This window comes from Eurytemora carolleeae, unplaced genomic scaffold, assembly GCF_000591075.1.
Source record: "Eurytemora carolleeae unplaced genomic scaffold, Eaff_2.0 scaffold1119, whole genome shotgun sequence".
Lineage (NCBI taxonomy): Eukaryota > Metazoa > Arthropoda > Copepoda > Calanoida > Temoridae > Eurytemora > Eurytemora carolleeae.
The window spans coordinates 47,318-63,566 of record NW_019397298.1 but is presented as its reverse complement, the minus strand read 5'-3'; the positions used below and the strand labels follow the sequence as shown (position 1 = coordinate 63,566).

The 16,249-nt window shown below is 30.7% G+C and overlaps 1 protein-coding gene and 1 long non-coding RNA gene across 2 annotated transcripts in view; both read right to left on the bottom strand.

Annotated features, from left to right (window-relative positions):
* Positions 1–2,460, bottom strand: part of LOC111713347 (uncharacterized) — a 6,345-nt gene extending 3,885 nt beyond the window's left edge. Inside the window, exon 1 of the mRNA XM_023488200.1 lies at positions 2,339–2,460. Within this exon, the coding sequence (XP_023343968.1) occupies positions 2,339–2,363 (25 nt within the window). The 5' untranslated portion in view covers positions 2,364–2,460. The remainder of the gene's footprint in view (positions 1–2,338) is intronic.
* Positions 2,461–12,355: 9,895 nt separating this feature from the next.
* LOC111713352 (uncharacterized) overlaps positions 12,356–16,249 on the bottom strand; it is a 29,266-nt gene continuing 25,372 nt past the window's right edge. Inside the window, exon 3 of the long non-coding RNA XR_002767675.1 lies at positions 12,356–12,440. This is a non-coding gene — a long non-coding RNA (uncharacterized LOC111713352). The remainder of the gene's footprint in view (positions 12,441–16,249) is intronic.

The following is a 16,249-nucleotide window of genomic DNA, read 5'->3' as shown; positions in this document are numbered from 1 at the left end:
ACAAAGTACATAAGTACAGATAGCTTAACTTGGAGTACAGGGATAGCTTCAACCTAAAGTGCAAAGTACATAAGTACAGATAGCTTAACTTGGAGTACAGAGATAGCTTCAACCTAAATACAAAGTACATAAGTACAGATAGCTTAACTTGGAGTACAGGGATAGCTTCAACCTAAAGTACAAAATACATAAGTACAGATAGCTCAACTTGGAGTACAGGGATAGCTTCAACCTAAAGTACAAAGTACATAAGTATAGATAGATTAACTTGGAGTACAGGGATAGCTTCAACCTAAAGTACAAAGTATATAAGTACAGATAGTTTAACTTGGAGTACAGGACAGCTTCAACCTAAAATAACAAAGTACATAAGTACAGATAGCTTAACTTGGAGTACAGGGATAGCTTCAACCTAAAGTACAAAGTACATAAGTACAGATAGCTTAACTTGGAGTACAGAGATAGCTTCAACCTAAATACAAAGTACATAAGTACAGATAGCTTAACTTGGAGTACAGGGATAGCTTCAACCTAAAGTACAAAATACATAAGTACAGATAGCTCAACTTGGAGTACAGGGATAGCTTCAACCTAAAGTACAAAGTACATAAGTATAGATAGCTTAACTTGGAGTACAGGGATAGCTTCAACCTAAATTACAAAGTACATAAGTACAGATAGTTTAACTTGGAGTACAGGACAGCTTCAACCTAAAATAACAAAGTACATAAGTACAGATAGCTTAACTTGGAGTACAGGGAGAGCTTCTACCTTAAGTACAAAGTATGAGTACAGATAGCTTGACTTGGAGTAAAGTAATAGCGTCCTTAATGTGTAGAAATAAAAAAACGAATATCTCAAACACTATTGTTAAAGTGCAGGAAAAGCTCTGAAAGAAAAAATAATTTAGGACTCTCTAACAGGAGAAGACGACATTTAAGGAACCTCATGCGAATTCGATGTTGTTTTAGAGCAAATAGTGATAACAGTAGTTTAAAAATCAACTTATTAAGAGAAATGTGTTTGTTTGCATACAATTGTTGTGTTTCAGCTTGTTTGTGGGTACAATTTAAGTTAATTGAAAACGGATTTTTACAAAATGAAATGTCGTTCACGGATTTCGCTATATGTTCAATGTATTTGAATTCAGTGACGAACTCGATATCGTCTTTGTTATGAATTAGCATTGTAATACATGATTTCAAAAGCCATTATATGATTATGTCTGCTATAGTTTATTTTATGAAAACGGTAAATGGCTATATTAAAGATGTGTCTACAGGGTGTCCCAAAAAACATGGGAATTCAGTGACGAATTCATTGAGGGATATGGTGTAGTCAAAAACACAAATAACAATAACACGAATAGAATTGCCATATTTGAAAAGTTTCGAATAAAATCTTCCAAAAACATTCAGCTGGCTTGCATATTGAAACTAAAACTTGATTTTATTAAAATTGAACTTGTGTTTTATGGTTTAACGTGGGCTCCCTTAAGTGCACATAAATGCATTTGGTTTCACAATCTGCAATCTGCATTCACATCAAACTATATACGTTGAAAACTTTCAAAACAAAAATGACAAAAAAAATTCCTTGCACAAATTTGTGACTCGGGTGAAAATTAGAAATTTAGAAAATATAAGAAGTTTTTTTCTAAAGATTATTTTTGCTTCAAATACAAAAGAAGTTAGGACTTATGATTTTAAATTTTATCGACGTCAGCGGTTATAGCAAAACATAAATTTGAGCTTGACAAAAATTAAAAATGAGCCCAGCCTTATATCTGAAATGTGTTTATATGGCTTGCAAGGTTGCAACAAGTGCAGTTTCCAAAGAAAGAACGTACAAAAGAAACATTAAATCATGGTGCTAGGAAGCTTGGATGTAAGTTAGAGATTGCAAATTAAATTCTTAAAGATTTTATCAGTCAGTCGTTTTTATAATTCAGTCCGACACATGAGTCGTGACGGTATTTTAGAATTGATAAAATTTAAAGGAAAAAAATACAGGACAAGGTGTTTGTTAAGTTAAAGATTAAACGTGGGGTTATAATTGATCACAGTGCATGAGAGAAGGTGGAGGGGGGGGGGTCTTTAATAATAGCAAAAATACAGCGAGAACAAGAACACGATCTGGAATGGAGATCTTTTTTATTTCGAAGAATATTGTTTTTGCTATTGTGAAAATTGATAAATCTAAATTTTTTTTAAAAAATATGTTAATCAAACATTGAAAAAACCTTGTTAAATTTAAAAAGTAGAAAAAATAAGAAATCCGCTGTTTTCTGGTTCTCTCTGTATCAATATATCAGATGAACGAAAATATTGATTTATGCCTAAATCTTCGTCGTCCGTATCCATAGCCTCGTCATACAGCCTCCAATCCTCGTTAAATTCGTCCTCGCCGCGCTCACGCCGAAGACGAGCTTCTCTAGCCTAAGAACAGAACTTTAACAGTTTAAAAATGAGAGCCAAAAAAGCTGTGGAAGAGGAGGATAACTGTTTTGATTATAAACAGCCCGATGAACATAAAAAATCCACAGCCATTGTGCAGTGTACACAGATCAATTATACTTAATGAATTTAATTTCAAAATTGATTAAATGTCGTCTCCCTATTCCATAGATTTATAGGTCTCACTGTATTATCCCCTAACAGTTTTAATTTATATGAAATTAATAATGATAGTAATAATAATAATAATAATAATAATAATAATAATAATAATAATAATAATGATAATAATAATAATAATAATAATAATAATAATAATAATAATAATAATAATAATAATAATAATAATAATAATAATNCATGGGAATTCAGTGACGAATTCGATATCGTCTATTTAAATAATTCTTTGATTTAGTATAGTGATACCTAATGAGAAAGCTGTAATCTGTAAGAGTTTCGTCTGCTATGTTTACAATTTGTTTGTTTATGTTTTGGCTGCATACGGTTGTACTTAGTAAAACAAGAAAATTGCAGTATACAAACAGAGTAAACTTGTCCGTCTTCACTGTTCATCGTACGGAGACATTATAGACACATCTTTACAGTCTTTTACCGTTTTCATAAAATAAACTCTCGCAGACATAATAATATTATTGCTTTTGAAATTAGGTATTACAATGCTAATTCATAACAAAGACGATATCGAATTCGTCACTGAACTCCCATGTTTTTTGGGACACCCTGTATAATGTCTCCGCAAGATGTACAGTGAAGACGGACAAGTTTACTCTGTTTGTATTCTTTAATTTTCTTGTTTTACTAAGTACAACCGTATGCAGTCAAAACATAAACAAACAAATTGTAAACATAGCAGACGAAACTCTTACAGATTACAGCTTTCTCAGTAGGTATCACTTTACTAAATCAAAGAATTATTTCCCATGTTTATTGGGAAATCCTGTATCATAATTGGACGTATTTCGCATTTTGTAAAAATTAATCATGCCCACGTTTTTTTCGGTTTGTGATTTTAATATTTTAAAGAAAATAAATAAACAATTGTTTGAAGTCTAAAATGACTGTGCCGAATTATAAATACAATGGTCATTTATTTTTTACAAATTCAATTCTGTTTTCAGCGGAAAAATTTTTAAAACAATTTTTAAATGTTCAAAAATACAACTTTTCTCTCAATCCGTGTTAAATAGAAATGATTTGAATCAATAAAGTATAAAAGGAAAAGCCAAAAAAGGAGATTAAGAAAAAATTTGCAATTTCAGCATAAAAAATACCTGTTTTTCATATTCTTTAAGTTTGACTAAACTTCTCGCCATCTGTTCTCTCACATTCCTATTTATTAAATTATTATCATAAACTTAATTATTATTCTTTTTAAATTTTTTTAACTTTGATTCTAAATTTAATTATTGTTCTTATTTTAATAATTATTTTTTTCATTTTAGTTTTATTCTAAATTTAATTATTTTTCTTAATTTAATAATTATTCTTACCTCAATTATTATTCTTATTTGATAAAAAAGAAAAAATTTCTAAAATCAAATTATAAATGTCTAAAATCAAATTGGTTAAATATAAAAAAATAAAGCTAGAAATATCTAAAAGCAAGTTAGAAAAATGAAATTTATAATTATAAAAATCTAATATAAAGTTAAAAATATCTGATATATAGTTGAAAACTCAAAAATATCTAATTCAATGTTAGAAATATTGCATATAAAGTTAGAAAAATCTAATATAAAGTTAGAAATATCCAATGTAGAGTTAGAAATATCTAATATAAATTTGTAAACTTATAACATGACGTTAAAAATGTCTCAAATAAAACTAGAAATATCAAATACGAAGTTAGAAATTTCTAATACAAAACTAGAAATATCTAATATAAAGTTACAAATAAATAATAAAATGTTAAAAATATCTAATATAAAGTTAGAAATAAGTAATAAAATGTTAAAAATATCTAACGTTTTACCTGAGTGTATGAGTGCTCATCTCTGAGTTAATGGAAGCAATAGAATTAGTTTCCATCTCTTCCCCTTCCTCTCCCCTCACGGGAATACTGGAGGGCAGGGAGGCCAGGTACACCTCGGGGGTCAGGGGGGAGTTGTACGGTAGAGCAGAGCTGTTCGTCGAGACAGATGAGAGGGAGGTGTTGGATAGATACTTTAACTTCAAGTCTATACATAGATAAATAGATAAATAGATAAATAGGTAAATAGTTAGATAGAAGGATAGATAGATGAATAGGTAGAAGGATATATAGATAGATAGATAGATAGATAGATAGATAGATAGATAGATAGATAGATAGATAGATAGATAGATAGATAGATAGATAGATAGATAGGTAGAAGGATATATAGATAGATAGATAGATAGATAGATAGATAGATAATAGATAGATAGATAGATAGATAGATAGATAGATAGATAGATAGACAGATAGATAGATAGATAGATAGATAGATAGATAGAAAAATAAATAGAACGAAAAATAAAGATAGATAGACATGGATAGATAAATTTAGACAGTTGTGTATTACACATGAAAAAAAAATTACTTCATTTTTTGTATTTAATAACAGAAACGATCCATTATAACTTCATCAATAATGTATTTGCATTTTGCAACTTATAAAAAAATTTAAATAGTTTGAAACTTTGGGGAAAAGAAGACATTTAAAAAAGCACTCTTACCATTCTCGGGTGGTTGAAAATGAGTTCTTGGAAAAGATGAAAATCTTTCATGTTTCTCCCTTCAGTAAATTCATTTAAAAAATGAATTAATAAAATTTTGATAGAAAACAATATTAAACTTTTTTTCCAAAACTCTGTTTGAATTTTATAAAAGTTAATGTGCCCCCCCCCCCCCCTCCAACTACTTTGATTAATCGTTGTTTGCTGGCTTTTTACACGAATCCATCACTTTGGCAAATGTTTAGCGGGCTCTGGTTTGATGGGATCGTGCGCAAAATATTCTTCTTATGCCGCGTTAACTGTTTTGATTGATGCTTAATCGCGCATTTATTCAATATCTCATTGCACCCTTGGAATCTTAACAAGTACACTTATTCTTTGTAATAAGCAATTTCAGCGAAAACTCACAAATCCGTATTTCAAATTTTGTATTCTTTAATGAATTCCTGGGTGTGCTCGTAACTCCATGAATCAGATCAAAATCTGATAAATCAGCTGATTTATATTGATCCAATGTTTCCTAAAAAAATAATCACTGAATCTTAATTTCTTATTTACAAACATTTAATTTTTAATCCACCTGGAAGCTAACCATTGACTCTCTGAGCGCGTCTCTCACTAGTTCGCTTGAATTTACTATATCCGGTGTACAGGAGGAAGCGAGGTTGAGCTCCTGGGGTCGAGACTGAACTCGGGGAGCATGTGTTATGACCGCCATCTTGGTTTCCTGAACACCTGTTCTCAATCCCATCAGAACTTCGAGAGTTTTCCTTTGTTTCCGTCGCGTTTTCCGGAGCTCCTGGACGACGCCATATTTCATAAAAAGAATATCTAAATGTTTTAAGAATGATTTTACTCTTAATGTGATGAATCATTGGAAATAAGAAAAATGGCGTCCCTTAAGCTTCTGAAGGCTTTCATCATTTATATCGTCCGAGCAAACTCTGAGAAAGTCCAGGTCCATATGATATCCAAACGGAAGCGGGACTTCAAACCTCAGATCTGAGGGACTAATTACTCCATTGGGACTTATTCCATTTCCGTTGGGACTCAAGTTTCCGTTGAGATTTCCGTTAACCTCGTGGTAAGATCTGTTTAGGTTTCCACTGATAATGCTTCCGTTGGTGATCATTCGGTTCGGAGAGGTTCCACTCCGCCCTACTCGGAGGGAGAGGGAGGAGGTGTAGTTCTCACCGTACCTGCCCGCCTCCCTGGGCAGGGTATTGTAATCAATGTATTTTGTTGAATGTTTGTTAAATTTTACACCCATTTTTAACGTAAAAATCTTTTTTATAAAAGCGTGTTAATTTAAAAATGTTTCTTTGCCCCTTAAAAATATTTTTGCCCCTTAACCTGTCGATTACAAATACAGTCTAGAAAAATTAATTTGTGAAACATGTCTTTTTTTTTGTATTTTATTTTCTAACAATATGTCTTTATCTTTTTCTGCGTTGGTTTATCTTTAAATTGATCTTTCTTTCCAATTTAAATGTATAATTATAAAATTATAAAAACAGTTCTTTGTTAGAGTAGGACAATTAAAGAATTAATTGCAATCAGATGTATCATATCCTTTAATTAAGAATTAATTACCATGAATCGGTCCCAATTAATGAAATTTTGACAAGGGAAAGTTTAATTATTTGCTAAATTCATTATTTTTGCATGATAGCTTTTACCCGGGGGGGGGGGGGGGGGGATTCCCAGGGATAAACGGTAAATTTTCCCACATTTTTAATTAGAAAGAAGTAAAATTTCTGTTGAATATGTTTATTGCTTAAATCTCAATTTATTAAGAAAAACGATTATTTCATATGATATTTTTGGGATGAATTTGCAACATCTTTAATCCTTCAGTTTCATTTTTTACTTGGACAACAGCAAACTTGTTTGATTTCGAAAAGTTTCGGGAAAAAATGAGAAATTTTCCGAAAATTTTATTTCGTATTATGCACACTTTTTCGCTAAATTTCAAATTTTTCCGCTAAAATGAATTTTGCGAAAGAACGCGAAATTTTTCGCATTTTTTTACGAAAGGAATGCACAAAATGCGAGATTTTCGACGAGAAAAAAGCTAATTCTCCATTTGGATGGAAACCCTAGTTTCGAACGAATTAAAGCAAGAGTTTTTTTTCGCTAAAAATAAAAATCGTAAAAATAAATTGTTACAGTGTAATTTACTGTGCGTTATCCCGTCTGTTTTCTATGAATGAAAAATCTATGATTATAGATTTAATAAACTGGTTTACCAAGGCCCATATAATCTAGGGGACTAATTAATGCATCAGCTGAATCTGAAATCTATAAAAATTCTAAGTTTTACAAGGCCCTTCAGCCATGAACTATCAAGGATAAAAATGAGTAAATTACAAATTCTTGAAAATAATTCTGTTTCACGTATATATCCGCATATATTACAAAAGGTCAACACATATATAATGAAAAGGGGACTTATCCCCTCCCCCTCCTCCTTCTTTAAAAAAGATTTTTCAGAACTTGAAAAGTAGGTCAGAGGCATACTCAGGGGGGGAAGGCTATTGGGGCACAGGCCCCCACTCACTGGATCTGTGAAATCTGTGGTTTTATAGTGTTTTCAGGCCCTAACCCTTCCCCCCCTCAAAAGAAAAATTTCTTAAGTACATCCCAAAAGTTGGCATATATGGCCATAGACAATACACATAAAATGCTTGACAACAGTTCTCACACAAATCTCCAAAATGACCTGCACAATTTGTTCTTAAATTATTCTTAATATCGAATATTAACAACTACTAGAGATGTCAACGTTTTGATTTTTCTAGATTTTAGCTTTCGTTGCGATAGTGTTCATCAAAAGTATAAACGTTTAAAACGTTACGTTGCACATTATGAAATTTTATGGTATAGAGTAACGTTACGTTATGAATTCTCTGCACTTGAATATCTTATACAACGTTAAGCTTTAGTAAATGTTAGTGAAAAACAGTAAGCTCCGTTACGCTTTTGAATTTCCCGTTTTAAAAAACTTTTCCAACGTTGCGTTAAAGCTTATGTAATACTAGAAATTCAAGGCGCTTCGCGCCCTTCTTTCTAGCCTTAGAGGGCGCTTCGCGCCCATCTCCTAAATTAATTGTGAACATGTTCTCTTTGTGTACATCGTAAAACAAAACAAAAATAATTCGCGGATTTTCACAAAAAATTTCACGGATTTTCAAAATTTTAAAAAATTTAATGACGATCGAATTTTGATGGAGACAAATATTTGAAATTTTGATGATTCATAAACCTTCCCTGGAGTCCCTAGATGTCCCACAAAAAATTTGGGCCCGATCGGTTCAGCCGTTTTGACGTTTATTGGATACAAACAAACAAACAAACAAACAGACAGACACCAAAACAGACAAGCCAAATTTATATATAGATAACCACAATTTTTTAACGTTCCACTTTCATGCAGGTAAATATTTTCAGAGACCTTACGTTACATTTTCACTTGGTTTAAGATCTAGAAGATAACAAACGTTTTGCTTTCATAAAACGTCAATTGGGGCATAGTTCTGTACGTTACAATGCATTTCAGTGCAAAGAATATTTTTTGTTAACGTTACGTTTTATCTTAACTTTTCCAATAAAAACTCTTTTAATTACGTTTAGAAAATTTATTAAAATGCACCTTTTCTTACGTTACGATTTATCGAAACGTTATTGTGAAAACTTTTTTGTTACACTTTTTTACAACAGACAATCAAAACTGTTTATTCGTTTCGTTTTTAAGAAAGATTTGAAAAAAAATTCTATACGTTGCGTTGTATTAAAATGTTCAATTAAAACGTTACACTTTATTAAAATAATATTGTTTCTAAATGAAAGCATTGCAAGATTTTTTTCGTGATAATTACATTTTTTTACTTACCCTGTATGTTGCTGTTGTATTTTTAACCTTTTTAGAGATTGTGTAGAAGAATATGCATTATGCAATATAAAGATGTTATAAAATTATTATTTTTAACGATTTTTAAAATTTGTGAATGAAAGTTTTTACCATTAGACTTTCAACTCAAAGTGTTTCTTAAAGGGACTAGAGACGTAATTTCAAGTGGCCTTCCATTTAAAAAAAATTTAAAAATCGTCCATAGGGTTGCGATTTGACGATTTAATATCGGAGCATTCACCGTAAGTCCACAAAAAAAATTCAATTTTTTATTTTTATGTTATACATTATTTTCTTGGAAATTCAGTGCTAAATTCAAATCTAAAAAGAGTTTAAAGAAATTGAAAATTAAGTGAGTCAGAGCTAAAAAGCTCATCAAAAACATTAAAAAGTTTTAAAACCGGAATTTAGTACCGTTATTGGGCCATAACTTCTTCAGATTTTAATATATCTAAAAATGGTTTTCAAATCTGAAATTCAGCATGAAATTTTCAAGAAAATGATGTATCATATTTATTTTGTGCCTTACGGTGATTTCTCCTATATTAAATTAATTGTCAATTCGCAACCCTATGGACGATCTTGAAATTTTTTTTTATTACAATATTTTTTTTTATTTAAAACGCAGCAACCTCAGGTGGGCGGCTAGCTGATTTCTAAAAAAAGTCACAAATCAATTACCCTTGATGTCCAGCATACATTTACAAGATAGGAAAACACTCATAATTTTCAAATCATCAAAATCAGATAAAGGTATACACGTTATCATGGCCCTCTTTAAATGGGACACTTCATAAAATGAGTAAAAATTCGGCAAGGCAAACCACTTTTGTATGTGGAACAGTAGTTCTAAATTATTATTTTAGATTAGTTTAGGGTTAATTTTTTCCTTTTTTTACGCAATGCAGACTGACCCTTTTCTTCTATCTAATAGAATTCATAGTTTGAAATATCTAAGGTCTACAACATTAGGTAGCAAAGATATAGGGATTAGAAATATAAGTTTGTGAACAACTCAATTCCTTTAGACATTCTTATCTAACAGAAGTCATAGCTTGAAATATCAAAAGTCTACAACACCATGGCTTGCAAAGATGTAGAGATTAGAAAATTATAATTTGTGGCAAATTTTTAGTTCTTTTTGTGCTTTTTTATGTTACTTACCTTACAAAGTAAGTAAAAAAGCGGCATTAGCTTTAGTTTACAAACCACAATGAAAATGTTTTCAGAGTTCATGTTTGGGGTTAAAAAATAAAAAAATATAGTAAGACAAGTGCTAAATTTTTTTAACACAAACAACGCGAAATAAAATTATTTAACATTTTTTTCTTTAAAAAAATTGATTAAAAAATCAGTTTTTTTTCTATTCTAAAGTTTCATAAATATCTATTGATGAATAAAACATAACACGCATTTTCCATTTGCTAAAATATTCTTGCATTTTAGTAAGTATCTACATTTCTAAATTTTTCAACTTAAAATGATTTACAGAATACCATTTTTTTAATGTTATTCGTTACATTATTGAAATTTTGCTCTGTAAAAAAACTTTCGTTTCCTGATTATAAAAATAATAACATATTTCTGCAACGTTGAATTTTTCATTATATTATAAGGTAAAACGTTTTAAAACGTTTTCATAAACAGTAATGCATTTTTCAGTAACACAACGTTACACTTTTTATAAGTTGAACTTTGAAATAGAAATCCTTTCGTTACGATATTCAATCAAATCACAATTATGTTTCAAACGTTAGACTTTCAAGTTCCCTATGGAAACAAAAAATTTCTTAACGTTATGGTCAACAGTTGTAGATATTAGAAAAATAACGTTACATTTCCACAAAACGCTAAGGTTAGGGGTATGATCCTCTAACGTTAACGTTAGGTATGAGCTCCTCTAACGTTAACGTTTAACGTTCACGTTATATAGAATATATCCAAACGTTACACATTATTGTAACGTAACGTACAAAAACGTACATTTTACTTTACGTTACACTATCGTTGACATCTCTAACAACTACAGGCAAGTATATAAATCTACTCAATTTATTGACTTATGTTCATTTTTTCAGACATACTTTCATCCTAGATTCAAAATCTGTCAAAAATAAACAGATCTTATTTTCTTAAATTTGTAAAAAAAAGTATGAAAAATAAATATGATAAATTTTCCTTTAACGGATGAAAATGGGTTTCAAAGTTAAGGCTCGCTGACTTTTAACCGTGAACGAACCGCTTAGAAATAAACGGTAATCTTTTCCATAAAGGATTCACAACAGACCTATTAAATGATCCGTAGCGACGATCCACTGAGGATTATTTTTCTCAGATACTCTTTCAAAAAACTTTGATTTATATTAAGATTTAGTTATTGATAATCACTAAAACCACCAAACAAATCTTTAAAAATCAGTACCCCCACCCCCCACCCCCCTCGTTTGTTGGCAAAGAAGTTAGATGTAGGATATGGCGCTAAACTGTATAATGTATTATGATGATAAAATCTAATAGCCAGATCGCACAACATTAGATAATTAGTAAATAAAAGCAATGCAGTTTAGAACGTTTAATGGTGACGTTTTGCAGTTATAATTTGTTCTAATTGTTCGGCTTATTAGGATATCACTTAAAGCAGATATGTAACACATTTAAAGGGGGTATCCCAACATCTTAATCTGTTTTTAAAAAACCAAAATTTAATTATTTAAAATATAAGAAATTTGAAATTTTCTTATTCTTTAATTTTGATTTAATTGGTTGTATAAAAAATGATATCATTAGATTAAACCAGCTTGGCATGTTGAAGCTTACAAAAAATTTAAATAAAATAAATAAAGAAGAATTTTCTAATTCCTCCTACAGTTAACAAGTCTGATGTAAAGCCATGTATATTATTACAGGGTGGGGCCCCTAGACGAAAATTGTCTGTTTTATTGAATTCAAATTATCCAAATTCTTACAATTTTCTTCAGTTTTACGAGGGGTTAAATATAGGGATGAAAACATATTTGAAAGAGAAAAGTAAATATTACGGTATTCAGGATTGTTATCTAATAACATTTAAATTCCTTTAATTAGTTTTTTTTTTTATTTTTAGATTTCTTATTCATAATAGAAAAAAATTCAGATTGTCAGTAAAAACGAAATAAAATATTTTAAGATAGGGGCGGTTGTGTACGATGTTTGATAGCCATGTAAAAGGGGAACCGACTTAGCGCACTCTGCAGCTTGAAAACCCAAAAGTTTTGGTCCCTATAAAAAAATCTACCTGATAGTCTGTCCGGCTTGATTTCCAAGTATTCGGAGGAGAACGGCTGTTCATACACAATCCTCATCATTCTCAAATCAAACTGAAAAAAAATAATTATAATTTGTTTTTGTGTAAGATAAGCTGAAATAGAGAAACATTCCAATAGCGGAAACGCCAGCTAGAGAATTAAAAACGAATCGGTTCAGTTGTGTTTCTTACTTCAAATATTTTGATATTTTGTGATTTTTTTATAGGTTCCTGTATCACTGTGTGATTTGTCACAAAGGTGTAAAAATAACAGAGAGGCTATGCCCTCCGGTCTACCGTAGTAATTCTTAAAAGTATTTATGTATTTTTTATTATTATTGCTCCAGAAAATTAGATGATTTGGGTTGTTACGGTTTTACTCTTACTGAATAAAAAGCCAGATAGAAATAATTGTTTTCCTTAACTGTTTTACATAATTAGAATTTAGGATATATATATATATTTCCATCAACCCCCCCCCCCCACCTCTCTCCATACCTACAAACAAATATAAAAATATTTTTATGTTAACATTTACAAACGTTAAAACAAACTTGACCTATATAGTGTAATCTGTAGGAAAAAGGTTGAAGTGACCTTAACGGAAGATAAGTAGGTATCGTATTTACTAATGTTTCAACATTTCTAAACTAAAGACTTAATCTGCTGCCAGAACCCTCCCCCCCCCCTTTATTCGACTTAAACCCAAACTTTTTCTCCCATGCTCCCTAGGCTGCCAAGTACTAATATGCTTCAACTTTATCAACTTTTTCTTCCAACATGCACACAGACGAACAAATTTTTGAGCAAACTAAAACGCGGCATTTAAATACATCCGTGCACGAATGATGATTGCGCATTTTTGTTGACATAAGTGACAGATGATTAGGAATGAAGGGTAAATGGCGAAGGGTGAGGGGTCGGATGATGAGGGGGGGGGGTGTAAAAGTGCAATAAGATTAAATGTAATCAGTGCAATGCAGCTTTCTCAAAATAGACTAAGCATGCAGAAAATCCACCCTTTAAATTAATCTTCTTCATAAAAAAAAATCTTAATGCTTCTATTTCAAAAGCGTATAATTAAAAGTCTTTGGCAGTTGATGAAAAACATAAAGAAGATCGGCTTTCGAGTTTAAAATAAAAATAAAATTAAGTTTGAGCGTCAATACAGGGTTGCCCAAAAATCATGAGACTTCTGAGACGAATGTGAAGAATAAATTCTAATCTTATACATTTTAATATTTTCTAATTCGTAACGGTCCTTTATGAAATTATAAAACAGTCATTTAAGAGTTTAGGTCGTCATTAATATTTCATATTTACTGGGTAACCCTGTATAAGTTTGCATGCGCTTCAAAAGATTTATTGCGTGCAATGTCTTGTAAAAGCGTATATAGCGGATAGATATACTGGCTGTACCACCCATAAATGTGGAAATACACGAAAATAAAAAATCTTACATATTTTGTTCCTGTTAATAATGGGATATGTATGTATATTGTATATGTATAATACCACCCCCCCCCCCTTTTTTTAACTGAAAACTATAGGGCACCTTTGCAATTATTTTCAAAGGTTAAAGATCAAATATGAAAAAATATATTTTAAAGGAAAAGTTAATATGTGATTGCTACGTTCCTTTTCTCTGAATTATTATTACTAACCATTAGCTCAGTTTTAGGGTTGTTAAAAACTTCTATTGCGTTCTAGAAAAATTGTCTAAAATGAATTCAGATGTCAAAACCTTTGTGTCGTGAATATCGGGATCAACCATTGATCTCCATTTTATGCAGTAGGGTTGCGGATTAATTTAATCCCCTTGTTGTCAATGGTAATGTCCTTCATATTTTATTTTGATTGATGGATCAAACAATGATTCTTAAATTTTGAAGTGCCCACATTGGATTTCAAGTTCAAGCGTTTTAAAAATAACAATATTATAAACAAAAGTTAATACCTCTGTTAATTTTTTTTTTTAGAAATCTTGATGTGAATAAATTTAAAGGCTAGAAATAAAAACTAAAGAAACCCTTTCTATCACCATCTGTTTGAAAAAAATTCTGTTGCAAAGTTTAAAGGGGGTCTGATATAGAATCGACCATGATTATGATTAATTGATTTTTTTTTATTTCCTTCTGATGCTTGTGTAAATGCATAATTTTTTTTAAGATCTAAATGTTTATTTTGTAAAATTATAACATAAAACATTATTGGTTTAAAGATATGTGTATATACTAAATATACATGTTTATAATGACATTTTACATTTATATATATTTTCACTGTCTATTAAACAAAGATTTATAGTTCTCGAATGTGCGTGTACCAAATCACATCCTTTTGTGCTGGAATCTTTTGAGGCAAAGCAGGCATAGAAATCCCCCACTTTTGCTCTTGTTCTTTTTGGGCAAAGATTACACTTGTCAGAAGTACAATATCCAAACATACTGTAGGAACTGGAGGAGGGTGCTAGGTTAGATTCAGTGGTAGATTTGTTGGATCCATGAAAGATGGGTTTGAACTTTGGGGAGGGATCTGATCCATCCAACTGGGGGATTAGAGATTCGCTCGGGAATGCAAATGCATAATGCTTTCAGCCATTTAATTGGCTAGAAATACAGTGTGTACTACAGTAACCCCTTTCTTTTTTTCGCAAACACTCCTTTTAATTGAGTTTGGTTTGGTTTGGTTTGGTTTGTCTCCCTCCCCTACCTAATTATTATTCTTTGTAACCAGTTATTTTCTTATTACTTCTCGGAAGCATGAACTTTGAATTATTTTAGAATAGTTTTGGTTCTAGTGGGCAGTTCCACCCCTCCCACGCATATTCATTCTTCGCGGCATTCAATCATTATTTCTGCGCATGCGCATAATAATTATACGGGGCATTCAATCACTATTTCTGTGCATGCATAATAATTATACGGGCCATTCAATCACTATCCTGTGCATGTGCCAGTTTATATTTAACATCTGTATTAAACAAAGGGGGGAGGGGTTAATTAAGGCAAATTCCTTAATGATGACGTTTGTCTGATCTGTCAATCAAGTAGAATTAACCAAATCTGATATTTGGCCAAAGGGATGAATTCGCTCCAGTCCAAATTCTCAAAAATAATTCAAAATTTCTAAAATTCCTGAAAACTTTTTAGAGCTGTTTAATAACCTATGAAACAATAAATTTGGACGTTAAAATTTTAACTTTAATGGTTCACACTTTTTCAATTTGATTCACAAAATTGGAAAATTTAAAAACATGAATTTAGGTTTGAATGAATAAAATGTTAAAAAGACAACACCCAAGATTTTACAAAAGATATCGAACACGCAAAGAACTATTTTCTTCGCCCTTAACTAATTTTTTTTTGCGCAGGAAAATAAAACCAGAAACAAAAAATTAAAATAAAATCTTAACTTTCAACTTTTTACGCTGAATGTTGGTATGGAGGAAAACGAGAGTAAAATAAATATTTGGAAGGTTTTGGTTTGAAACCTTTAGATTGATATTCGTTCTTCGTCTACCCACATTTAGAATACGTTTAGTTATTCATTTATTCTTACATATAAACCTACAGATTCAAGAAAAATTGTAAACCGCATTTATTTCCTATTTTTAGATATTAAAGGCAACTTTATTGACTATGATCTAAAAAACCAAACAATTTAAAGCCTTCCTATTTGTAAACAAACGTTTTTCCCTTCTATGTCAAATAAAACCTCATTTTTAGTTAAATTATTTTTGTTGCAGCTAAATAAATTATTTGTTGAACTTCAGCCTTAAATAGAAGAGATTTTTTGCAACATTTTTACCTATTCTTGTTCTATATAGTCCCCTTTTAATGTTATTCGTTACATTATTGAAATTTTGCTCTGTAAAAAAAA